This window comes from Peromyscus maniculatus, chromosome 11 (assembly GCF_049852395.1).
Source record: "Peromyscus maniculatus bairdii isolate BWxNUB_F1_BW_parent chromosome 11, HU_Pman_BW_mat_3.1, whole genome shotgun sequence".
Taxonomy (NCBI): Eukaryota; Metazoa; Chordata; class Mammalia; order Rodentia; family Cricetidae; genus Peromyscus; species Peromyscus maniculatus.
In genome coordinates, this window is record NC_134862.1 from 68,377,103 (window position 1) to 68,404,433 (window position 27,331).

Consider the following 27,331-nt stretch of genomic DNA (forward strand, 5'->3'; position numbering starts at 1 on the left):
ATGGAAGATGGAATATGATCAAAGTACATTGATGGTTTGAACAGTTAGTGTATTTGGAAATGAGAGATAATTATAGACAGTCTAAATATATAAAGCACAAACCGACAGTATAGTTCAAAAATATATTCTGGGGATTGTGGTATAACAGCCAAAACAGTTTGCCTCAAAAGCAGGAGACCCTAATTTAATACCCAGAACCCATGTGATGGCCAGGCATAGTAGTACATGCTTATTATGCCAGTGCTACTGGGGCAGATCTTGGGGCTTATTGCCATGTTGGCAAGTTCTAGGCCTGAAAGAACCTGTCTTAAAGAAAGCTGAACAACGAGAAATGGCATCCAAAATTATCCTCTGACTTTTGCATGCACCTTTCTTCACCCGCACACGTGTGCATTTGCTTACAAACACATACACATTTCACTGCTATATACAGCTTTCCATTTCTTACAATAATGGACATTGAAAAACTGCCAAGTTATGTAGCAACTTAGCCCATTTTCAGTAATCTGTTGGTATCTACAAATGGTTGTCTATGTTCAAACTTACTAGACTAAATAAGCTTAAAAGGCATTTTTAAACAGATGAACAGTGTAACCAATTGGGTTCTTACTGTTGCTGACTCAACAGTTAAGCTACTCCCCTACCTGGTCAAATTTTAACTTTTGAATATTACTAAAACTTTATGCTTTCCATGTGGAAGACTAAAGCTTTTATTTACGTCATGAAGATTAATCCTGAACTCTGAGCTGTTAAAGACATAATTATAAGATGTTTTCCAGAGATTTCTATCTGCTTGTAAATAAGAAAAAAAAATCATACATTGATTTTTTTTTTTTGGAAATTTTAGTTTTTCTTGGGTGAATTTGAAGCTCCAATGGAATTTGAACTTCATTTAATTGCATAATTCATCTAACAAAATTTCATTGATTACCAGCTATATAAGCTAAATGAATACCCATGAAGAGGCTACATACAGATCATTATATTCAGGAGACCTCATAATCTTACTTTCATGTCTTTATGATATAATGGGGTAGTTTATAAAACAATCTATCCTATAGTAGCAGGTTAACATTACATAAATTCTTAACTACTAATAAGAATATATGACATAAATGTTAAACGCTTCAGAAAAGTAGTTCAAGTGCAAAATTCAAAACTGTGAAGGAAGGTCTGGTGTAGTGGGTGGCACATGTCTTAAAACCCAGCATTCTGGAGGCAGAGGCAGGCGGAACTATAATCTGTATGCATTTGAGGACAACTTGTTCTGTACAGAAAATTTCAGGCTAGCCAGAGCTACATTGAGAGATGCACTTGCTCATGCTCTCTCTCTCTTTCTCAAAAAAAGGGGGCGTTGTAATACTGACCTGATGTGACTATATACAAGCTAAAATATTTGGGCCCTGTTTGGATTCCAGTTAATATCCCTTACCATTGTTAATTTTTCCTGTATGATATTTTCCTTTTCAGTTAAAAACAAGATCAAAATGTCTTTTAAAGTACATGTTGCAAAAGCAGCATGTCTTCTTGAGGGATATAGGACTTATTGTCAGTCCATTTCAAGAGGAGTATATTCTTAATATTTTTAAAGCCTAGTATTGTTCAATTTAATATATTCCAAAATTTAACAAATGTACTTATATAGTTTTTTTAAACCATATAGACATTCATATCAAAGCATTTTATATTCTAAAACAGAATTAGTTTAAAACTAGACAAAATTTCAGACTAGAAATACTAGATATCCAAAGTGTGAACAGTTACATTTACATATTTTAAATTAGAATTTTACAAATGTAAGTAGATGTGGTGGTTCTTTTGGCATGTTTAGCCAATTAGCCTTCATTATTTTCTCCCAATTATACTGATTAACATTTCTTAATGAAATACGTCCAAATTAGGAAGTTTGTTATGCAAACAGACAGATGAAGAATAATAGGAAGCAAGAATGGATGATGAAGTCCAAAATGAAAGCTTTGAAACTTTCATAATTTTGGTGACTTTTTTTGTTCTTCTGATATTGAAACTTATTGATAATAAATTCATCCTAAGATTTGATTCCTTTTAATTAATAGTAAAGTTAATGAATTTCAGAAAGAGTGTTAAAAACCACAAAAACAGTGTCGGCTAGAACAAATCTTATTCTTATCAAAATTATATAAGATCTGTGTTGTGTGGATTACCTTATTGCACTGATTCTTATCTGAGAAGAAATGGACCAAACGAGATTCATTAGTCCACAAGGTGGCAGCATGTGTTTACACTCTCTCTGCTCTACATAGTTGGCAAGGTTAGAAACTGGTTGCTTATATGGGTTCATTTTCCTGTTTATAATGTGGTCCTGAATTCGTAACAACAAATTATGGAAAGATGCTTCCTACTTTTTCTTTTAATGTAGCAGTTATGCCATATTTTACATTTTGTTCTCTATTAGGTTTTCTGTGGCTACCAGAGAGGATTGGCTTGAAATTGTATCTTTCAATCTAACTTAGCATTCAGTAGTAGTAGTGCTAGTTGCTTCATGAATTTCTGGTTTGAATTTAACATTTTTTATAGTATAGTGTTTCTCAGCCTTCCTAATGCTGTGACCCTTTAATATAATTCTTCCATGTTATGGTGATCCTCAACCATAAAATAATTTTCATTGCTACTTTTTAACTATAATTTTGCTACTGTTATGAATTGTAATATAAATATCTGTGTTTTCTGATAGTCTTAGGCTAACCCTGTGAAAGGGTCATTCAACTCCTAAAGGGTTGACCTACAGGTTGAAAACCAATAATATTATACATAAAACTTAACTACTTTATATCATTTAATTTGTTTTAGCATTTGGCTTATGTTTGCTCAAGTGTTCTTGAGCAACAATAGAAAATGAGTTCTATTCAGCACTTGTGAACTAATGAGAAGCAAATGGTTTATATGTTTGTGAGTGATGTAAAATTAGTCACTTGTAAATAAAACATTTACTGGTTTTAATTACTACATGTGATTAAATACTACCCTATCTTAAGACAATTTTAACTATTTTGCTTGCACTTTTAACTCACCCTTTTAGAATAAGCTTCTCTATTTTATAGGAAGGAAGCTAAAGTAAGGAGAAAAAATAGGACTTGTTCAGAATCAACACAATGTAGTATGTTTATACTGTGTGGTGTTCAAATGGTCACTAAAACCACTACAATTAAACTTTGTTTTATAGCTGATGTTTACAAATACTATTTTTTTGCTAAACATCAATTTATTCTGACAGCCAGTGTTTCCAGAGTTAGGGTAAATTTTATTGTGCTGTTTATAGAATTCTTGTGAATTTTAAATTTTACTTAGTAGATCTCCAAGAAATCTTTAACTTGATTTCTGAAGAAGGGATGAATTTTAAGGAGTTACTACCAATGTTCTTTCTCTTTTGATCAGAATATATTTCTGTTAATAAGAGTTATTAGCTCTCTAGGGTTAGGGAGAAATGAGATGAATAGGAATGCAGAGGACAAGGTTTCCTTCAAGAATCCTTCCTAGGGCCAAAGTTCAAAAGCAGTATATTTTAAAGCTATGTTTTAGGTTGACAGCTTTATTAGAAAGGTTTCTTATCTAGCTGTTTTCCTGCTGTATTCCTAGGTCTGGCACATGGAAGGTAGGTAGTGACAAATAATTGCCGAGTGAGTGCATGACTGCAGAAAAACACAGTTTCAAGGAGAGCCCTTTTGGTCATTGGAAATTCAGCTGCTTCCTATTGTGGCTTTTAACTTTTCCTCTGAAGGAAAGCTCTCCTAGTCTGCTTTGAGTTTGTGTCAGCCTGGCTCTAGAGTGAGACTGTTAAAAACAAAACAAAACAACAACCACCAAAGTACAACAAACACAAAATCCCCACTAAGTCAGAGTGTAGTTTCTTAGAAAAGTTTGCAGTGTTGGAGAAAGACCGGCATGTTTGTACATAGCAAGTTTAGAGGAAAGTAAAATTTAATTTTGCTTTCTCTGTAGACGAGAAATAAAACAAAAAAGTATTTACACATTCTATTGTACATGTGGTCTCTATGGAAGGAAGTTTTTATAAATGCTTAGAGTTTAACTCTTAATCTGAAATGGAGATAAGGAGGACCACTTTGCATGAGTAAACTTTTCCTGTCATTGATTTGGGAGGTGGGTGGGAGGGGTAAGGTACCCCTTCATTATCATTATTCTTCATTATTCATTCTTCATTATTTCTTCATTATCTAGCCTAACTGAAATAAATTCAGTTAATCCTATTTGAAATGAAATGAGATCTTGAAATTATTTTAGCTTTTTTGTCCCATAAATACTAATTAACTGTTAATAGTATTCTATCTTTTCAGAAGAAATACAGCCCTTAGAACAGCGATTGATAATCTTCTACACGGCTTATAAAACTCATTGTAGACCCATTTTCAGAGTGATTGCTTACAGGATCATGGGCTACTTACTACATTCCATAACAGTTTTTTAATATATGCACGCTTGCAGTTTATAATGATGATTGACCTCCAGATCTGGGTCCCTAGGACGAAACTGTTTTTATTCTGCTAGAAGACACATTGTGTGGGGTGAGGCCTTGAGTTGGCTCTTTAGCACCACCAAAATAAAATTTCCAAAATTAAATTGACTTAACTCATATTTTTGAGCATTTGTTGTTTCTTAGAGGAGTTCACAGGTCCTGAAAATGCTATTGTAACATAGTAGGAAAGAATTTTTAGAATATATGCCTTTTAAAGTAAATATATGAAAACAGTTATTTTTATAATAACTTAACTCATTGAGAATTGTTAATTTTCATACTATACACTGGTTTAATTTACATTTAAAAATTGAATAAAGTATGACATTTTGCCTAACACAGGAATCAGCAGCTATGTCCCATATGTATCACCTTGTTTTATTTTGTTTTATGAGGCAGGGTCTCAGTTGCCTAGAACTCAGTCTGTAGACCAGGCTGACCTTGAGTTTACAGAGTGCTACAAGCCTCTGCTTGATGTTAAGGCATATACCACCACACCAAGCCCTAAGACCATCACCTAGTTTTGAGTAGTCCATTACTTAAGAATGGTTTCACATTTAACTGGTTGAAAAAAATTGAAATACCATCATGATATAGTAATGTATGACTTATAGTAATAGCATTAAAATCTTAGTGAATTCAGATTTCCATGTCCTTACATCACTAATTACTTAGAAGTAATAATCTATCACATGGCCTCTACTGTGTTAGGTGTCTCATCATTGATTGAATGATACCTATACATCATATATTCATAAACAAATTTTGGGTTGTTAAGTACAGGGTTTTTTGTATCCTTTTCAACTTGAGAAGTAAAACATGCTCTTACACGGAACAAAAACTTGTTCTGTAGATAGGTGATTTAGCTATATGTTTATATCACCAATGAACTTCAGTTGTAAAAGAAATTGCCCTTTTTCAAACGTGTGTATTACTATCATTTATTCAAGACTGTGGTTTGCCTTATTGTCTTTATAGTGTCTTTCAAATAATACATGTAGTTCATTTTGATGAATTCTGACTCATCAATTAAAATTTTTTCCTATGTAAACATTGCATGTCAGAATTAAGAACATTTTATCTATATATTTTCTTTTCTGATTTCAATTAATTTATCTTTTTCAGTATCTTTTTAGGGTGGTGCTAGAGGAAGAAGAGAAGGAAAAGGGGTGGTGGTGGTGGTGGTAGTTTGAGATGGTATCTTTGAAAATCAGGCTGGCCTTGAATTTCCTCCCTAAGCTATCTTCTTGAGTACTAAGAGTACATGTATAACCCCATGCTCAGCTAGTTTTTAGGTTTTAAGTTTAGGTCTAAAATAGTGTCAAGTTAATTTTTACTTACTTAGATGTTGAGGTTCACATTTTTCCTCTCAATATGTAAGTGTCAAGCTAAGAAGATTATGCTATCAATAGTCTATATAATCAAAAGGTACTACAATCTATTGTTGACCCAGAGATTTTTATGGGGCCCACAACTTTGTTCATAGGCCAGTATGCTCTGTCTTGGTTGCTATAATTCAAAAAGTGAAGCATGAAGTCAGGTAATAGAAGTCTTAAATATTTTAGTCACTTTTTACTCTGGTGCTGTGGATAAAATCTAACATGGTAGAAAATAACATGGTAGTCAGTTATTCTGCCATGAGCTTTATCACCACCCTCTGTCTTATGCTTCAAAGTTATATTGGCTTTCATTTAAAACTTCCCTTTGTGCCGGGCGGTGGTGGCGCACGCCTTTAATCCCAGCACTCGGGAGGCAGAGGCAGGCGGATCTCTGTGAGTTCGAGGCCAGGCTGGGCTACCAAGTGAGCTCCAGGAAAGGCGCAAAGCTACGCAGAGAAACCCTGTCTCGAAAAACCAAAAAAAAAAAAAAAAAACTTCCCTTTGCATTTCTATTTACATTTTAGAATAAGAGCTATTTTCACTTCAATTCCCTCCCATTGCTTGTGTAACAGGGTGTAGCTGATGAGTCTATTTTTGTTAGGTTTTTCTTTGGTGCTTTATCTCCTTCTCCTAATAGAAAATATAAATTGGATTTGTTGTTTTTCTTTGTGTACTTATGTGTGTGCTTGCATGTGTGTGTTGGGACCTCATATAGACAATCACTTTATAGCTATCTCCCCTACCCAGCTTATTATTTGTTACACCTGCCTTGTATTATTTTGTGTGAAGCACTGTAGCAGTGTCATTTGTATTTAATATTTGTAAATACTACTTGAGAACACTATTGAGAAATATTTCCTACTTCAGTTTCAGAAGTGTAGAATTGAAATTTTTGCTTTCATAATTGCTCTCTATTTAATCCTAATCTTACTAAATACACATTTCAGATAGGACAAAAGGTCATAGTACTTTGGGGGAAACATGTACTTTGGCTTTTTCTGCTTTGGTAGATTTTATTAACCTTTAATTTCAGAACTTGTCATTTTATCAAAGATTTCTGCTATATAGAACCCACAGAAGATAGTATTTTACTGTGCATAGACGAGGTAGTTTAGGATGGGTGAGTTTACCACTCAGTTGATTTAAATCAATGGTTCTCTACATTTCTAATGCTGTGATCCTTTGATACAGTTCCTTAAGTTGTGGTGACCCCATCTACAAAACTCTTTTTGTTTCTTCTTCATGACTGTAATTTTGCTACTGTTATGAATCAAAATGTAACTGTGTCTTTTCTGATCGTTTTAGGGAAACCCGGTTTGAGGGTCATTCGACCCTCAAAGGGGTCTTGAGAACTGATTTAAATGAATATAGTTTATGACTTCATATAAGCTTTGCTGAGTCAGAGTTAATTATCAGTGCATTGATCCTAAGGGTTTCAGGATGCTGCTTGAGTTTTAATTGCCCCAAGGAAAAAGACTTACCATACCAAGCACTTGACATTCACAGTAGTGTTTCATTAGAGTCTGTCAGGTCGTGTATTTGTTCCAGCTAGTTGCTGATACCCAGAGGGAATGTCAGAGTTAATGTTGTAGAAAGTAATTGTTTTAAAACAAAATTTTGTGGATTGGTGGAACTAAAGGCAAAATGAACAAACTGATAAAGTAACCAGATAAAAATATGTGGGGACTTGAAAATGTAGCCTCAATTTAGTACCTCTCCAATGTAATGATTTTGTGCATTAAGTCAGGGTAATTGTCAGCAAATACCTGCTCGACTGTTCCAACCCATTGCCTGATTTTAGGTAGTCCATAAGCAAGAATAGTTTTTACACTTGAAAATGATGAGTACTATTTTGTGGTATGAGATTCATATGAAATTCCAATTTCAATTTCCATCAATGAGTTGAGATAAGGTAGACTCTCCTCAAACTTACTGTGTGGCCAAGGATAACCTTTTGACTTCTGACCCTCATGCCTCCATTTTGAGTGCTAGGATTACAGTCATGTACTACCCATTTTTTGTGCATTGCTGGGATGGAACCCAGGATTTCCTGCATGCTAGGAAGGCACTGTGCTAACTAAACAACATACCTAAGTCCTCAGAAATAAAGTTTTATCAGAACACCAACACTGCTGAAATAAAATGGAATACATATTACTCCCCCCAAACACACTTAATAGCAGTTATACTGACTTGATTTAGATATATTATGATCACATGGTCTATCACCACATTAAAATAAAACATTTTTCTCAGGTTTATAATACTTTTAGAAATGTAGGATCTCTGAATGAATGTTGTGGGGAATCCACATTTTAAAGAGATGAAGTGCATGTCTATATTCATGCATCATTCTGTTTATCTGGTGAGCCTGAGTTATCATTGACTTCTGAATTGCTGTGCCTGTTTTTTTTTTTTTTTTTTTTGTGGTTGGGAGTTTTTTTTTGTTTGTTTGTTTTTTTGTTATATATATTTTTTATTTTACAATACCATTCAGTTCTACATATCAGCCATGGGTTCCCCTATTCTCCCCCCTCCCACCCCTTCCCCTTACTCCCAGCCCACCCTCCATTCCCACCTCCTCCAGGACAAGTCCTCCCCCGAGGACTGTGATCAACTTGGTAGACTCAGTCCAGGGAGGTCCAGTCCCTTCCTCCCAGACTGAGCCAAGTGTCCCTGCATAAGTTCCAGGTTTCAAACAGCCAACTCATGCAATGAGCACAGGACTTGGTCCCACTGCCTAGTTGCTTCCCAAACTGATCAAGCCAATCAACCGTCTCACCTATTCAGAGGGCCTGATCCAGCTGGGGGCCCCTCAGCCTTTGGTTCATAGTTCATGTGTTTCCATTCATTTGGCTATTTTTTTTTTAATAATTGAGTTAAACTGAAATTTATTATATGCCACAGTCGTCCTAGGGACCTCCATGCTATATATAGCCTCTATGGTTCTATGGATTGTGGTCTGATTGTTCTTTATTTTATATCTAGAATCCACCAATGAGTGAGTACATACCATAACTGTCTTTCTGGGTTTGGGTTACCTCACTCAGGATGATTTTTTCTAGTTCCATCCATTTGCCTGCAAATTTCATGCTTTCATTGTTTTTCTCTGCTGAGTAGTACTCCATTGTGTATATGTACCACATTTTTTTTCATCCATTCTTCCGTTGATGGGCATCTAGGTTGTTTCCAGGTTCTGGCTATTACAAATAGTGCTGCTATGAACATAGCTGAGCATGTATCTTGATGGTATGAATCAGCATTCCTTGGGTATATGCCCAAGAGTGGGATGGCTGGGTCTTGAGGTAGTTCGATTCCTAATTTTCTGAGAAACCGCCATACTGATTTCTACCTTATTGTACAAGTTTACATTCCCACCAACAGTGGAGGAGTGTTCCCTTTGCTCCACATCCTCTCCAACATTGGCTGTCATTGGTGTTTTTGATCGTAGCCATTCTAACAGGTGTAAGGTGGTATCTCAGAGTCTTTTTGATTTGCATTTCTCTGATGATTAAGGATGTTGAGCATTTCTTTAAATGTCTTTCAGCCATTTGTAGTTCTTGTTTTGTGAATTCTCTGTTTAGCTCTTTAGCCCATTTTTTAATTGGACTGTTCAGTACTTTGATGTCTAGTTTCTTGAGTTCTTTATATATTGTGGAGATCAATCCTCTGTCAGATGTGGGGTTGGTGAAGATCTTTTCCCAATCTGTTGGCTGTCTTTTTGTCTTATTGACTGTGTCTTTTGCCCTGCAAAAGCTTCTCAGTTTCGAGAGGTCCCATTTATTAATTGTTGTGCTCAGGGTCTGTGCTTAAGTGAATGTGTAATGGTGGTGGTGATAGGTTGTCTTACTTGGTATAGGACACTCCTGACTGATGAAATTGAATTTTTCATTGTAATAAATTTTTATTGGTAGTTTTAATAATTGTATGGCAGAAATGAACATTTATTTAACAATAAATAGCAAGACTTCTTACTCTTTTGGGAATTAATTAAGCAGGTACATTTCAGTTAGTTTTTATACTTATTTTATTTCATCCTAATTAGGTACTGCTAAACTTTTGTGTTATCTGACATAATCAAAATAGCTGGAATTCCATCCTATGGAATAAGATGCTATATTCATTGTTTTAGATGAGTTCTGGAAAACTCTAAGCACCTAAAAACTAATGTTCAGAGACATGCTGCAGTTTTTAGATAATGCTTTTTTTTTTTCTTAGTATAATGTTAGGGTTTTGATATTCCCAGCATAATTGGTTTTGGGTTAAGCTGGATTAGGTTTTGGTTTGCTTTTTGTGAAAGAGTCTGACTATGTCTCCTAGGGTAGTCTCAAACTTAGAATGCTCCTACCTCAGCCTCTGAGCCCTAGCTAGGATTATAGATAGACATGAATCATCATGTCTTACTCCCCAAAATATTTATTAAATAATGAAAGTGGAAGAAAACAGCAATGAGACCAAAACAAAAAGTTGATTTTTTTTTTCAACAGTCAAGTTAAAAGTAAGGTAAATAATGACACCTGCTGGTAACGGAAAAGGATGTCTGAAGCCAAGTGTCAATAAAGACTGTATAGGTCATTGTTTAGGTGTTTTAGTTCATTTTTCATTCAGTGTTTTCAAATTAATAACAGGTTAGTGCTTAAACTTTTTAAATTAAAAACTAGTTGCCTTTTCTTAATTATATACTTTCACTTGTACATTAGAGTACTTTTGATTTTTTTAAGTATTATGTGTTTATAGATGGAAGGGATGTATTTAAGAATTATATATCTCATTCTTACTTGAATTAGGCATTCTAAATTACCTCAGCTAAGAGTAGATTTCTGTTCCAATAGTTGTGATTTGCCAGTCTATCTTAGTCATGGTTTCTGTTGTTATGATAAAAAAATCACATGACCAAAAGCAGCTTGGGGAGGAAAGGGTTAATTTCCATTTATCTTCCACAGCACAGACTATCACTAAGGGAAATCAATGCAGGACCTTTAAACAGGGCGGCATCCAGAAGGCAGGAGTTGATACTTAGGCCATGAACAAATGCTGTTTGCCAGCTTGCTCTCTATGGCATCCTCAGCCTGCAATCTTATTGCACCCAGAACCAACATCCCAGGGTGGAACTACCCACAATGGCTTGAGGTCTCCCACATTAATCAATAATTGAAAAAAAATGTATTTCAGGCTTGCCTACAGGCCAGTATTATGGGGCCCTTCTCTCGATTGAGATCGGTCTTTTCAAAATAACGATAGCTTGAGTTAAGTTGACATAAAACTAACCAACAGGGACAAATAGCCAAACGAATGGAAACACATGAACTAAGAACCAAAGGCTGAGGGGCCCCCAACTGGATCAGGCCCTCTGAATAGGTGAGACAGTTGATTGGCTTGATCTGTTTGGGAGGAATCTAGAAAGTGGTACCAGGTCCTGGGCTCATTGCATGAGTTAGCTGTTTGAAACCTGGGACTTATGCAGGGACGCTTGATTCGACCTGGGAGGAGGAGACTGGACCTGCCTGAACTGAGTCTATCAGGTTGATCTCGGTCCTCAGGGGAGGCTTTGCCCTGGAGGAGGTGTGAATGAGGGGTAGGCTGGGGGGAAAGGAAGGGGGAGAATAAGGGAATCTGTGCCTGTTATGTAGAACTTAATGGTATTGTAAAATAAAATAAAATAAAATAAAAAGATAAAAAAAAACCTAACCAACAGAAGTACCATTTCTTAAGTGCTGTGTGTGTATGTGTATGTTGGGATAGATTAAAATATATAATTTTGGTGTTAGAATTCATAACCCAGGAAATGGTAGCTGAAACAGAAGCTCAATATTATTGGACTAATAAATCTGTTTCATTGGTATGTAAGTGTATTTTTGGAGGGTTATTAGCTAAATTGTGCTATAGTTGCTGACACTTAACTGAAAGTTTTTCTAAAACTTAGAAATTAAGGAATGATTTGAAACTATAATTTAGAAAAGTATTTCAATGTGTTTTTAAGAAAAATTTAATGTGTATTTCTTTCTTAATCATCAGCTCAGTAAGCTTCTTGTTAAATTATTTTCTAAGTAGTAACTAAGTTAATTCTGTATGAGTATTGCACAGGTAATCCATTAAAGTATATCATCTAGTAGCACCCTAAATACCCCACACACAATATAAGTATTTGTATTTATACACATATATAATGCAGTTGTATTTATATGCATTTAATGAGTATCTAGTATATTCATCATGATACTTATTGGTGGTAAGAGATACGTAGGTATGGAAAACACATAACAAATTTATTAGAGTTTGAGTCTTGAACGTTTATACTTTATAGTTTTACTTGTATATAAGAGGTTTGATTTGTAATTTCGCCTTAAATATTAGTATCTTCAACTCTGAAGCCAGATTACCTGATAACTATCATCTCAAACATCTTAAAAGCCAGCTAACTTTGAGCAGATTATTTCATTCTAACCCTCAGTATTCTAAAATGTTGATAATAGTAGTGTCTTCCTCATATGGTTGTTAGGAGAATTAGTTATCATAGATCAGTGAGAATTCTGCTGTATTCTCTGGAATTACAGCTAAACCTGGGGAGGACACTTAATTCATATTGAGAAATATTGAAGTTGGTGCTTCATTTCAATTTTTAACTGTATCAGGGCAAATAAGATTTCTAGCTTGTATGATAGGGGTGAATAAGATCTTGTATTTGCATTGAAGTAGCTTATTTTTGAATTTTTATTTAGAAGAGAATAATGGATTCCCTAAGTTCTCTAAAAGGAACGGATCGATTTTTTATTTTTAAAGAGTGTTCCCTGTTTGTGTAATAAGGAGTGTGCATTGACATTTTGTAATTCACAGAGATAGTATTTGTTTTGGGAATAAGGAATGGACTTGGGGGAAAATAATGATAATTTAGTTACTCTGTTTTTATTAATATTCTATCCCTTTGTCACCACCCAATTGCTTCAGTAATTCTGCTTGTACAGATTTATTTATTAAAATAATATCATCACATGCTCTGAAAGAGTAATAACATGAATTTATGAAAAAAATTAATTGGTTATGTTCTTTTGACATTAGTAATATTTCAAACCATTAAAAGTTTCCATACTAAGATGTAATATGGTTATTAACAGTAAACTGGAAAATATACCTAGGAACAAAAGTTCAGCCTGACAGTTACATAACTAGACAGTTCCCTATCTTTTGTAATTTGATGTCTTGATGACTTATTCTGGACATGTGGCCTAGTGAAACTTGAAGCTATTTCAAGAAACTTTTATCTGTGGAGATAGATAGATGCTCTTTAGAAATAGAAAATGCCAGCTGAGGACATAGCTCAGTGGCATTATGCTTGCCTAGTATACATATATGCCTTCTAGTATGCATTTATGCCCTGAGGTCAAGCCCCAGCACTGGGAGAATAAAAAGAAAGGTGAAAAAAATGCCGGAAAATCCTGAAATGTTGCTATATATAACATCACAAGGCTGGCTATGTGATCTCACAGATGAGATATGTTTTCCTCTTCTGCCCTTTAGTATCGAATTTGACCGGGATTGTGACTATTTTGCAATTGCTGGGGTTACAAAGAAGATTAAAGTCTATGAATATGGCACAGTCATCCAGGATGCAGTGGATATTCATTACCCTGAGAATGAAATGACCTGCAATTCCAAAATCAGGTATTTTTTTTGTTGCTACAAAGTCGTATGTATATAGCTGCTGTCCATTTTAGTGATAAGTATGAAATTATTTTACTTTTTCTATGAGACTGCTTTTTCATTCAGAGTGCATGCTATGATTGTATATATAGCGATGTTTTAAAGCAGAACACTGTCTTTCCTGTAGATGTTGTTTGCTTTCTTTTTGTGGGAATTATCATTTACTTTTGCCTATGAATAGTATCTGAACATCAGAAATAATCCCCATAATATATACGTCTCTAAATATTACAGTTGTTTCTAGTTTTATGACTTTTTTCATACAAATACTTTGCTTTTCTTTGAAAGAACACTACTTAAATTTAATTCAATAAGAGTTATAATTCATAGCAGTGCTGAACTGTTTCCCAGGAATGTCAGGAATTCCAGAATCAGCTTTTTCCTGTATTTTCTTGGCCTTTCCTTTTTTCCTTTAATTTTTCCTCTCTCTTCCCTTTATAGAAGAAATAGATATCCCAGCTGTTCTCATGAGTACCTGATTACTAGTGTAAGCTCAAAAAGAAATCAGTCATTCATGTGCCTTTCTTAGCTTGATAAATACATTCACACAGTTTTAAGTATCCTTTATCTGAAGATATGAACCTAAGCACAGATTTCACTTACCCTGGAAGTGTCTTCACACATGTTGGTATGAAACAGGGTTTGTACATTTAGCCAACAGATTTGGTGCTCTAAATGTTTTGGATTCTGGGACATTTTGGATTACAGATGTTGAATCCAAGGTAAATGTGTTTATTTGTGCATTTTAATGATGTTAATAATAAACAAGTATTATGTTCTTTTTGTTTCCAAATTCATCCACAACAGTTTGTGAGACCACTCATTTATCAGTGGCACCCATACTTGAACATCTATTATAGTCTGTCTTCCAAGTCGAGACTATGTTGCAAAAATGAATTTATTAAATGCTTATGTGTTAGACATTGTCTTGAGTGCTTTACCAGCTATGTGAGGTGGTTACCATTATTAGCTGAAGGGTACTAAAACTAAAAGTAAATAGCTTGCCTGATATGACCTAGCTAATATGTAGAGAGGTGCAGATTGAGGGAGTATTACTTCTAGAGCCTGTACTTGTACCCCCTTTATAATTAATTATAGCATGCAGCCATTATAGTAATATCACTTGTATAAAATTGTACTTTAAAATATCACAGTAATAAACTCAGCAGAATATTTGGCTCATGACAAGTATTCATAGGCATTGATCCCTTGAGGAAAACATAATTAGAGTTTAAGTGTGCTCCTGCCTGCTCTGTCATGGCACATATGCAAATGTATAGTACTTTATGGCACATTACAGAAAATAGCCAAAATTGCTCAAGGCCAAAACCTACAGGGCCTGAAAAGACCAATATCTAAGCAAAGCTTTTTGTCCAATTTGTTTTCACCAGTTAATGAAATACACTAAGTTAACCAGAGCTGCAGCCATTAAATGGCAGATCTGGAATTGGAGTCAGGTCTGTCTGAATCTGTAACAGAAAACAGTATATTTTAAAATGCAAATGATTTCACAACCCCTAAAATTTGTCATGAGTACAATAGAGAGCAAAATACATTCTTGAACGGTACCTGCTTTTCTTAGTACCTTGTTCAATAATATATATGCTTTATTGCCCGATTTAAACATGTATGTGTCTCAACAATAACTTACTGCTTTAGATGCAGACTTTTAGAAAATAGCTAAAATCATAAATGTTACAACTTTGAATCTACTGGGTGATTTTAATTGGAATTTCAATCATAAATTATATTGGTTAAGACCTTTTGAATGTAAACACAAATCCAATTCAAACTCATTTATTTAGCTTAATATGATTTAGCAAAACTAAAGATAGGTTTCAACAATCTTTCATATCTGTCATTCTGCTGTAACATTCCCTGAGCCACCTGGGCATTTATCATTGTCATTAATAGTTATGCTTTTCAAATGTAGCAGAGATGATTAGTAGCAGCTCTTGGCTTATATCTATCATATTATACTTTGTGATCAGAGTAAAAAGTAGTAAACTTCAGCATTAGATAGTTTACTGTCAATTAGAAAACCTAGTATTACTAGCATCTCTTTCTGAATGATTGTGAAGTGATATAAACCATTTTGAAGAGTGTTCATCTTCCCAAAGACACTGGAATTCATTATGCTCCATTGGACTTATTTACATCCTAAAGTTTTAGCTTTCTCCTTCATTCAGCTGTATCAGTTGGAGTAGTTACCATAAGAATCTGCTAGCCAGCAGTGATTACGAAGGCACTGTCATACTATGGGATGGATTCACAGGACAGAGATCAAAGGTCTATCAGGTAAATATGGAAACTGACTATATGTTAAAACAGTTATTTTTGTAACAGTTTAAAATATTTATGTGCTTTATAATTAAAATTTTTCAATCATTATTTGGTACCAAAAGCTTTTCTAAGACATTTCTTGTACTTACTTTATTTTTAGAATGTATCAATACATTGGTTGTTTTTGCTCTTTTGGGGGCCCACCACCCAGCTCCCAAATAAATCACACAAGGAGGCTTATTCTTAATTATAAATGTCCAGTCTTAGCTTGGCTTGTTTCTAGCCAGCTTTTCTTAAATTATCTCATCTGTCTTTTGCCTCTGGGCTTTTCCTTTTCTTGATTCTGTATAACTTTAACTCTGGCTTTCTGTGTAGCTGGCCTGTGATGTCCTCCTCCTCCTCCTCCTCTGGCTATATCTTTTTTCCCAGATTTCTCCTATTTATTCTCTCTGTTTGCCAATTCTGCCTATCCTTTCTCCTGCCTTGCTATTGGCTGTTCAGTTCTTTATTAGACCATCAGGTGTTTTAGACAGGCAAAGTAACACAGCTTCACAGGCTTAAATGCAACATAAACAAAAGTAACACACCGTAAATAATATTCTACAACACTTACATAGCATTAATTTAGCAAGTATGAGACTTTCCACCAGTGTCTTTGCTTTTCATTTAACTGTAGTCTGTGCCACCACCCCATATCAATGAATTGGGTTTTTTTTGTCTTTTTTCTATATCAAGGAGCATGAAAAGAGGTGTTGGAGTGTTGACTTTAATCTGATGGATCCTAAACTTTTGGCTTCAGGTTCTGATGATGCAAAAGGTACTATTCCTATTTTCTCTGAGAAGTTTCCATTCCCCGAAACTCCCTTTAGACACAGCTATGTAAGTTATTTAATGAAACTTATGCTAGTACTTTGTGAATCAAAAATAATTTGAGCAAGAAGTCAGTTTTTCCTTCTGAGTGAGGAAAAATGAATGCACTGCCTCTTCACAATAATGCTTTTGTATTTGTGCCATGCGGTGCCATCTGAATTGCTGGCAACTTCTTATATATACTTATTTTCCTTATGTATGTGTTTGTGTCTCTCAGTCTCTCTCTGTCAGTGTGTGTGTGTGTGTGTGTGTGTGTGTGTGTGTGTGTGTGTGTGTGTGTGTGTATCTATATGCCTGTGTATATGCATATATGTATACAGAAGCCAGAAGAGGATGTGAGGTCCCTCCATTGGAGTTACAGGCATTAGTGGTACCATGGCTACTTGGGTCAGAACTCCACTCCTCATGATTATATAGCAAGTGCTGCTAACACTGAGTCATGTGTCCAGCCCCTACTGTTCTTTAAATATACTATCTAATAAACTTTATTCCCTGAAGCATTTAGAAATTTCTACATTTTAAATTATATTAAGTGTTCAAGGTATTCTAAAGCCTCATGGTGTAATATTTCCAAGGCAAGTTTGTATATATCTTTTTGCTGGCTTAATTGGCCTTTTTTGCTTTTCTTTGTCTGTCTTTACTATTTGTTATTTTCTGCTATTCTTCCTATCCTGTTTTAGTAGAGATGTTGTGAACAGATTAGTTTACTTTCTCAAATCAAGTACACTAATGTTTTTTAAATGTGTTTTTGTGACGTGTGATAATAAATGCCAGTAAACCCAGCTTTATACACAGATTTAAAGGGGACCATGTCCCAAACAATTTTAGATGGAAATAAAAATTAATTACTATGGAAATTTCTAACTGATTCAATAGTGGCTGTATTGAAAAGATGATGATGAATATTCTTTTAACAGAATTATTTATGAAACACGAGGTTAGAAAATACTGCATTCTGGTTTCTGAGTTATGCTATTTTATGCTACCCTTTTTTTTTTTTTTTTTTTAAATTTTGGAGACAGGATTTCTCTGTATAGTTTTGGTGCCTTTCCTGGATCTCACTCAGTATAACAGGCTGGCCTCGAACTCACAGAGATCCTCCTGGCTCTGCCTCCCGAGTGCTGGGATTAAAGGCGTGCGCCACCACTGCCCAGCTTGTTACATTATTTTAATGTCTGTGTAACTAAATAAGCAAAAGAATATATTTTGACATTCTGTATGCATCCTAAATAGTTTTTATGATATAATTGAACAAATCTCTGTATGTCTGTGATACAACTTCTCATTTGGAGAAGTGGAAACCTCATCTGGAGTCCCTATATGAGTTTGTAAGTTAGCCCAGCAAGTCTCTCTCCACTTGTGTTTCCCACTCCAGAGGATCTGATTCCTTCTTCAAGCTTCCACAGGCATATGTATACACATGTACACATACAAACACAGTCATACATAAGAAAATAATATAAACCTTTTTAAAATTACTTTTAAAGAGTAACTTTAATTTTCTTCTATTTTTTCATTCCTTTCTTTGTGTAGCTTCCAGATTAATGGCTAAATAATAGTAGCCCCAGCATTGGGCCTTTATTTCACATATTATTCTCCCCCCCTTTATATATAAAAACCCTTTTTGACTGTTGTGGACAATATTACAATCTACATGAGTATATGTACTATATATATATATATATATATATATATATATATATATATATATAAAAATTTAATTTTAATTTAATTTTTTTTAGTTGTTTTCAGAAATGAAATTGCTTTAGCATATGGTAATCTGTGGTTAACTTTTTTGTGGAACTATCACCATACTTTTCATGGTATCTATACAATTTAAGATCCAATACATAATGGTTATAGTACCTAAGTGTTCTGATTTCTCCACATCCTCATCAACACTTGTATTTCCTTTGCCTTTTACTCTTGATTCACTTGCCTACCTGCCCAATTGACTGCATCCTTCTCTCTCTTTTCCTTTATTCCCAACACTCCTTTTTCTTTCCATCTTGACCTTCTTTTATTTACTCAATTCCTTCTTTGCCTACCTGCCTGCCTTCATACCTTTCTGCCTTCTGTTTTTGTTTTGTTTTAAAATGTATAGGTAATTAAAATGTAAAAGTGGCTATAAAGGGGGTATTTCACTATAGTTTTGATTTTAGTTTCTCTACTGTTCAGTGATATCGAACATCTCTCGTGTGTGTGTGTGTGTGTGTGTGTGTGTGTGTGTGTGTGTGTGTGAGAGAGAGAGAGAGAGAGAGAGAGAGAGAGAGAGAGAGAGAGAGAGAGAGAGAGCGCTATTGAGCTTTGCCGAAGTATATGTCCAACCCCTTCCCCTTTAAAATCAAAATTCTCAGTTTTCTTTGTGTTTATGCTTGAAATAAGAGTTATCTTTACATTCTGGGTATTAACCAAGAGTGTGGTTTGTATTCCACCTTTTATTGCCTTTTTACACTGTTGATAGAATTTGCTACTTTTTTTATTATTATTATTGTTACAAAGTCCAGTTTGTTTAATTTTTACTTTTGTTGTATATGCCTTGAGCATATTTGAGAAATTACTGCCAGATTTATTGTTATGAGAGTTTTCTCCTGTATTTTCTTCATGAGTTTTGCAGTAAGTTTAACATTTTATGTCTTTGATCTATTTTAATTTGTATATGGTTTAAAGGGACAGCTTTGTTTTTACACACAAATGGCCTGAATTTCTAATGTCTCTTACTGAAAAGATTATTCTTTCCCCATTGAATAGTCTTGGAACTCTTAACGAAAATAGTTGCACTCTACATTCATGGGTTTAGCCCTTGTCTTTTTATTGTATACCATTGGTTTTTATGTATATCTTTATTCTAGTACCACATTGTTTTAATAATTAAAGCGCTATTTTGAAATCAAGAATATGAATCTGCTGTCTTTGATTCTTTTCAAGATCGTTTGGGCTGTTTGTGGTCCATTGACAGTCTGTGTGCATTTTATTTTATATCTGTAAAATACTTCATTGGGTGTTCATAGGGAAGCTGTTGAGACTTCATTGATTTTTATTTATTAATATTTCTGTATTGCTATGTGATTATTTTTATCCTATTTTAGTTCATGTCTCTGACTAATCCTTGTTTTCTTCATACATTTTCTTCTAAACACTGCTGTAGCTAATCCTAGAATTTCATTTATTAACATTTGTTTTTAGTTTCAAATATGGACCATTATAAAATGTGTTTTAAATTTTTCAGACTTAAAATTTTCAGAAATCTGCTGACTTATAAACAATATAGGTACAAAACATTTTATTATAATTTTAATCCCTTTAAATTTGTTTTAATTCACTTTGTGGTCTGATTTATGAACTACCTTGATAATTATTTCAAAGACATTGAGAAGAATCTCTATTCTGGCTCCCATAGAGAGTTCAGTAAGTGTCATTTAGAGAACACTTGGTAGTATTGTTCTGGTTTTCATATCCTACTGATTTTCCTTTTCTTCTCAGTCTCCTTATTTTGTGGGATATGAGATAGAAACATCAAGTCTAATTTATTTCTATGTTCTATGTAATTTTCCTTTCATTTTTTTCCCTGCAAACCACAGGCTTTTTATTCATATGCAGGTAGATATAAAAATAAATGTTTGAAATAACAGAGACTGGGTTTCTGGTGATGGCTCAGTGATTAAGTGGATAGTTCCATGTTCAGTTCTAGAGACTCCAAGGACTCTGGCCTCCCTGGGCACCTTTATTTGCATGTGTACACGCACACATACATACAATTTAAAAATAATCTCAACAAAAATTAGATAGGCAAAAATAAAAGTGTTTCCAATTTATTTATTCAAAAAGTAACTACAGTTGTTAAATGAATTTTTTTCTTTTTACTTGTTAGTAATAAGTCATTGAATTGCTTGCATTAAAAATTGGTACTAACTTCAGTTTTCATTGTGTTAAATAATCTCGTTTTGAAGACCCACATATGCCAATAGAACCTGCAGTAATTGACCTGGAGGGTAGCATGCCAGTGACTCTTTCTGTAAGAGACTACAAAGCAATCTTGAGGTACACGCTGTCTTGTTAATCTCTGTACATGTTAGGGCAGAAGCTGGGGAAATCAAGAGTATGTGGGGTTGAATGGCTCTGATTGGTTATTTCAAAACAAAAACTCAACACAAGTTACATTCAGAGACAGCATTAAAACACAGTTGAGCGGCTAGAGATGACTCGACTATTAAGAGTACTTGCTTCTCTTGCAAAGGGCTATGTTTGGTTCTCAGGACCCATAAGATAATTAAGAACCATCTGTTATTTCAGTTCCAGGAGATATGATACACCTGTCTGGTCTCCACAGGTTCCTGCATGCATTTGGTGTACTTATATTCACCCAGGCCCATGTATATACATGCACATAATTTAATAAAATAAACCTTTAAAAAACTGAATTGAGTCCTGCCTGACACATAAAGTAGAAATGTATGCCTTCATTTAATTTGAAACTGTTATCATAAGGTCATAAATTAATCAAAGGTTAGTACATGTTGGTGAATTACCCCTTTATTAATACATAATACCATTTGTAGATGAATTACTAAACAGTCTTATTAAATAAAAACCTGGAGCCAGATATAGGGGTGAAAACCTGAGAGATCAGAGGAATAGGAAAAGCCACAAGCTAACCTCACCTCACCAACATAGCAGTCTCCAAAGAGACTTAACCTACTTCCTGTATACCCACGCCTATATGCCTTGCTATTCTGCCATCTCATTTGCTCTCTCTGTCCAGCTACATCACTTCCTCTTTCTGCCCAGTTGTGTCACTTCCTGTCTGTCTGTACAGACCTACAGACCTCTAGGGTTAGTGCTGGGATTAAAGGCATGTGTCATCATTCTTGGCTCTGTTTCCAGTGTGATTTTGAACTCACAGAGATCCAGACATATTCCTGCCTCCCGAATGATAGGATTAGAGGTGTGTGCTACCATTGCCTGACTTCCATGTTTATTATAGTGACTGGCTTTTTCCTCTGATCCTCAGATACATTTTATTGGTGGACACAATACATCACCACAACCATTATTTAAGCCTCTTTAGTAGTCTTCTGACAACTACACCATTGAATATTCATGAATTTGAAATCTTTTTTATAGCTATTTGCATTAATATTCCACCTTTCCATTTTCTTTTATGAGCCTTATACAATATTTTCTTTCTTGTCAGTGTTTTTATTCTTCAGATTGAGAATTCTATTTTATTTTGTAGTTCACTGACTCCCTTGTCTAGCTTCATTTTTCTAAAATCTTTCCTAGATTCTTTTTGTTCTTCAAAGTAAACTTTTTTATTTTGCTCTATAAACAGGTATCAATCAAGTAAACAAAACATGCCTATGAATTACACGGGACCACATGGCTCATGGCTTGTCATGGCAGCAGCTGGCAACGTCTCTCTGCCTCAGCCTTCCACTTTCCAGAATTCTCCTCTCTTCCTGTCCCGCCTATACTTCCTGCCTGGCTACTGGCTGATCAGTGTTTTATGTATTAACCAATCAGAGCAACACATTTAACATACAGAACATCCCACAGCACCCCTCCCCCCCCCCCTTTTTAAGAGATCACATTTATAATCAACCTGATTTAAGTAAAAATACTGTTTTTTCTCTGTCCCATACCAGAGGGCTCTTTTGATTTGAGACTGAAGAATCTCTTAACTTTTTTTTAGCGATGTGCCTGGGTTTAGAGAAGGAGTGAGCCAAGTCCATCTCCAAAGCCAGCTTGGTATATTTGGGAATTTGGGCATCACTTTTCTTACTACTTCCTGCTGGAGGAGGGCGCTGTATCTTATGGGGACACAAGGAAATTTTTAGGATTAAGGAGTAGTCCATGAGGGTGTATTATCTGAGCCAGTTGCCTTGAAACTGTTCTGGATGTTGGATCATCTGTTCCATGGTGTCATTGGAGACCTTTCAGGGGGTCTTGGCTGGTCAAACCTGATGTATCTTAATCTGGAACAAATCCATAGCCTCCGGCTTTCTGTGGAAACAAAAGCAGAGCCTCCTTTCCAAAGCAACATATTCTTAGATCCAAATTTTGAAGTCAAGGTATCTTTAAAATATGTATATTGGTTTAACTCAACAGCTTTTGCAATCAAATGTTTTTCTGCAGTTAAAAATCCCAAAGACAACAAAATCCAGATTCTCTGTGTAATATCCTGTGTAATATCCATCTTTACGTGGCTTATTTTTTATACTATGCCATGTCTGTCCAGAAGCCAGTGTTTCACAGCCCTCCTCCCCATCCTTTGGTGCTTATGTTCTTTCCTCTTCCAGGGTGTTCCCTAAGTTTTGGTCGTAGTGTTGATATTGGAGTGGGGGGGGCGGTAATATAAATGCCCCACTTAGTGCCAAGAACACTGAGTCTCTTTTCTCAGTGTCTGACCAGTTATACACCTCTCCATGGACTACTTTACAGTGTAAAGAAGCTGCTTCTTTGACAGAGGTTGAGAGCAGCTCAGACCTATCTATGTTGGGAGTTTTGAAGAGTTTTAAGGGATGTTTTTATCTTAACATATCTCATGCATGTGAAAATGTATGATTTTTATTAAAATGTGTGTTCTTGCCTTTACTATAGAATATTGAGATTAATTCATATATAATGGACCCACCATCCACCACCTAGCTCCAGAATGCTTGTTTTGTGCTTTGTCTTATGGGTCCTTGTTACCTATCTTTGTGAAATCACTGCTCATATCTGTTGGTTTTTTAACATTGAAAGTAAGCTCTCTGATTCAAGAATTGTTCTATTACATGATTACTCAGTTTAAATTTTGTTGGTCCTAATAAAATGTTTCATGTTGACACAAAAGATACATTGGTAACACTTGTCAAGTTACAGAAACATTTGCTCAGTGTATTATTTCTTTTTATTTTCATTCTCATTACCTTAGTGAAGCTGTGGTCTACCAATTTAGACAATTCCGTGGCAAGCATTGAGGCAAAGGCTAATGTGTGCTGTGTGAAATTCAGTCCCTCTTCCAGATACCATTTGGCATTTGGCTGTGCAGGTAAGAAATAATAGTAAACTTGTCTTTTTTCAATTTTTATTATCATGCCTACAAGCGCATTTGAGAATGAATTAACTACCTTTGTAATCTTAAATTTTCTTTTTGTTAGGTTTTAATGATAGGTTTATCGTTATTACTCACTTATTGTTATACCTAACTGTGTTATTCTGTCATCTATTATTAAATATAGAGATGGGTATGTTAATATTTGTTGGCTTTCTGCTAAATATTTATGTGCATTTTTCTTGGAGACTAACAGAATAGTGTTTATTAAACAGCTGTACTGTAGAGGATCGGGATTTTTTTTTTTAGAAGCCTATTAATTCCTCTGACTTTATTTATTCAGTTTTTGTTATGCATAAAGCACTCACCTAAGGGGAATGAACATGCCATTCATTTATCATGGGGTACATGCTGATGTAAACTTTTTTTTTAAGATAGCAGTTCTAGTCATAGCAACGAATCATTTGAAGTATTATGCAGTCCTATTTTATGCTTGTACCATCACATTACTAGTAGTAGCTGTTTTCAATTTTCGAGGGTCATGAGTTGCAGAATAAGTCATATGCTCACCCTACTCTAAATCTTTTTTTTTCTCTTGAATACTTGAAAAGTAAATACCTATAATCTAACATGTGAAAGTTCCTTGATATTTTTTCATAATGTTGTGGGTTTGTTTTTTTGTTTTGTTTTGTTTTTTTTAAGATAAGCTGGCACCATGTAATAAGAATAGTAACAACATTTAGGAAAAGAAAACATGTTTTAAACTTTGTCATTACTAGTGCTACTTGTTTCTCTGTTTATTTACTCTTTTTTCATTAGCCAGGAATATAATCTTAAGCAAGTTGACTAACTGGTCTCCCAAGTTACGATTAACCATTAGCTATTATTTATCAATAGATTCTCTTATTGATACTTAATTTTTCTCTGGTATAAATTCTTATTGTTTTTCTTACCTAATTTTCTTGTTTACTTTTCCATGTAATCTTTAATGTTCATATTTTTCCAGAGCAGCAAAATTGTTATATTATAAAAATAATTAATAATTAATTATAATTACAAATACTTAATAGTTTTGGGATCATTATTATTAATATTGTATGTTTCCCCATATAATTCCATGCAATGTATTTATTTTAATTTGGATTGATGTAAGTGAAATTTTGTAGGTTGTTTGCTGTAGGGTCTGGGATTTTTCTAGTCAGCTTTCTTTTCTATACATAATTTTGTTGTGATTTTAAGTAAAAGAGTAGTTTTATTCTCTATTGTGCTACTTTTAAAAATATGAACAGAAACTGTTGCCATTTGCCTTGCCAGTAGACATTATATTTATTTTTCTTTCTAACTGTAGTAGCTTTTTTGTAGTTTTAGAGTTTACATCAGCCAGAAATGGTCATTGTACTTTTTTTTTTTTTTTTTTTTTTTTTTTGGTTTTTTGAGACAGGGTTTCTCTGTGTAGCTTTGCGCCTTTTCCTGGAACTCACTTGGTAGCCCAGGCTGGCCTCAAACTCACAGAGATCCGCTTGCCTCTGCCTCCCGAGTGCTGGGATTAAAGGCGAGTGCCACCACCGCCCGGCTATGTACTTCTTTTGCAGTGATTCTTTGCAGTCTCTACCTCAGTACCAAACCAAGGACAGTGCTGTGTTTACTAGTGACTGTGTTCCCTGGCCATTTCATGTAGTTGAGTGGGCTTGAGTTGTTCTCTTACTTAGAGCATCCATTTTTTATGAACTAGCCTATTGAAATCAAGTACTTTAATTTTGCTGCTGTTTGCTTCAATGCACATCCAGTATTTTATTCAGTGTCTTTCAGAATCAGTTCACTAGATCTTGGTTTAATCTATTGACATAATGAGTTATGCTTATTCATTTTGTCATTTGGAATTGCCTTTCTTGAATAACGGTGGTTTGAGCATAATAGATAGAATTCTTCCAATGAAACCTGGTTTTATTCCTAATATTGCAATCTTATCCACAAACTGTATTTCTCTACTATTGTTTCTCTTTTAACTATTTGCCATGATTATTATCTTCTTAATATTTTATAGTTTTCAATGTATAAGTCCTTTTTTCTTTTAGTTCTCTTGTGAATAGAACTTTTATGTTTGGGTGCTTATACTGTTAGTATACAGAAATGTAGCTAAATTCCATAAATCAATTTTACATTTGTCCCTTCTAATTTCCATAATTGTAGTTTTATTGTGTATTTCTTGAGATTTGTATCTGTATAGGATTGTATCTTATACAAACTAAAACAAAACGTGAATTCCTTTTTTGTGTTGTTTAATTAGCTAGAAGATAAAGTGTAATGTTGAATATGCTTATAATATGAAATAGGAAAAATGATCATTTACCATGTGGTTAGCATTATTCATTTACAATTTGGTATAATGCTTATTATTGAAAGCAAACACTTTGATGGTGAAAAAAGTATGTCCAGAGTAAGGTAAAAATGAACAGCTGACTTAGCATCAACAAGGACATGAGACCAAGAAGTCATCAGAGTCATCGCAAAATAGTACTTAAAAGTTAGGAAAAGTATGCAGTCCCAGAATTATATACTTAGCCAAAATACTTTTTGTAAATGAAATAACAAAAAATACTCAAAGGAAAAAGAGTGGGTATCTGAAGCCCAGTTAAGAGTTATCATGGTCCTGGCACACAGATTGAGTTTGCCCCAAATACCAGGTCTCAATATAATTGCAATTTTGTGGCATTTTTATGAACATAGAACAAAAGAAAAATCATAAATTAAGGCATTTTTTCAACTACATTGTTGAAAATATCAGGCCAGGAGAATTACAGACAAATGGGAAAATACATGTTATTGGGTTCAGATGCTATCTGATGGCATTTAGTTTTAGGATTGGTGGAATCTTGTGGTCTGTTAATACATCCTAGGGTATTTAATTTTCGTAGTTCAGGTTTGTTGGGTCAGACACAAGTAAGCTAAAAATAGCCCAAGAAAATTTGTCTATGGATTCACAATATTCAAACTCTGGTTTGGGTAAGGATTTATTACTACAGCAACACTAATAAAGAAGCCCTAAATGATGGAAATGTGTGCTATATTAATGAATAGTGATACTTAATATATAGAGATGTTAATTCTCTGTAGACTGATCTGTGTATATTTATCACAGATTCAGTGAAAACAATGGGATTCTTTATTGATGGTATACAATTGAATTAAGTTTTATAGTAAAGACCAGTTTTGAGAAAAAAGGAAGTCCACTTCCCGAATCCCTTGAGTCTTACTATGGAGATAAAGTGAATTAATAAGACACTGTGATATTAGAATTACAAGCACAAAGATCAGTCAAACAATATATCTTTATACAAAAGACACTCAAGGAAGCTTTATTCCTTGTAGCCCAAATTGGAAACAGCACAAATAGCTCCTTTGTATAGAATAAGTCATGTATCCACACCACTGTATTTTGAGGTGTCAGTAAGTGGCAGAAATTGGTGGGAGAAGGTAGGTGATACAGAAATAGCCTCAATTTTTTTTTTCCTGTCATGATAAAATACTCTTGTCAAAAGCAACTTAATGAGGGCA

General features: G+C 34.5%; 1 protein-coding gene across 8 annotated transcripts in view; it reads left to right on the top strand.

Annotated features, from left to right (window-relative positions):
• Window positions 1-27,331, top strand: part of Cop1 (COP1 E3 ubiquitin ligase) — a 123,280-nt gene that overhangs the window by 66,431 nt on the left and 29,518 nt on the right. For 7 of the 8 annotated variants that reach the window (XM_076547787.1, XM_076547786.1, XM_076547788.1 and 4 more), the window contains 4 exons: window positions 13,405-13,548; window positions 15,777-15,885; window positions 16,606-16,687; window positions 23,657-23,773. In XM_076547787.1, the coding sequence (XP_076403902.1) occupies window positions 13,405-13,548; window positions 15,777-15,885; window positions 16,606-16,687; window positions 23,657-23,773 (452 nt within the window). Of the gene's footprint in view, window positions 1-13,404; window positions 13,549-15,776; window positions 15,886-16,605; window positions 16,688-20,690; window positions 20,910-23,656; window positions 23,774-27,331 lie in introns of those variants that run through there. The other variant, XM_076547789.1, reaches the window with a different exon arrangement.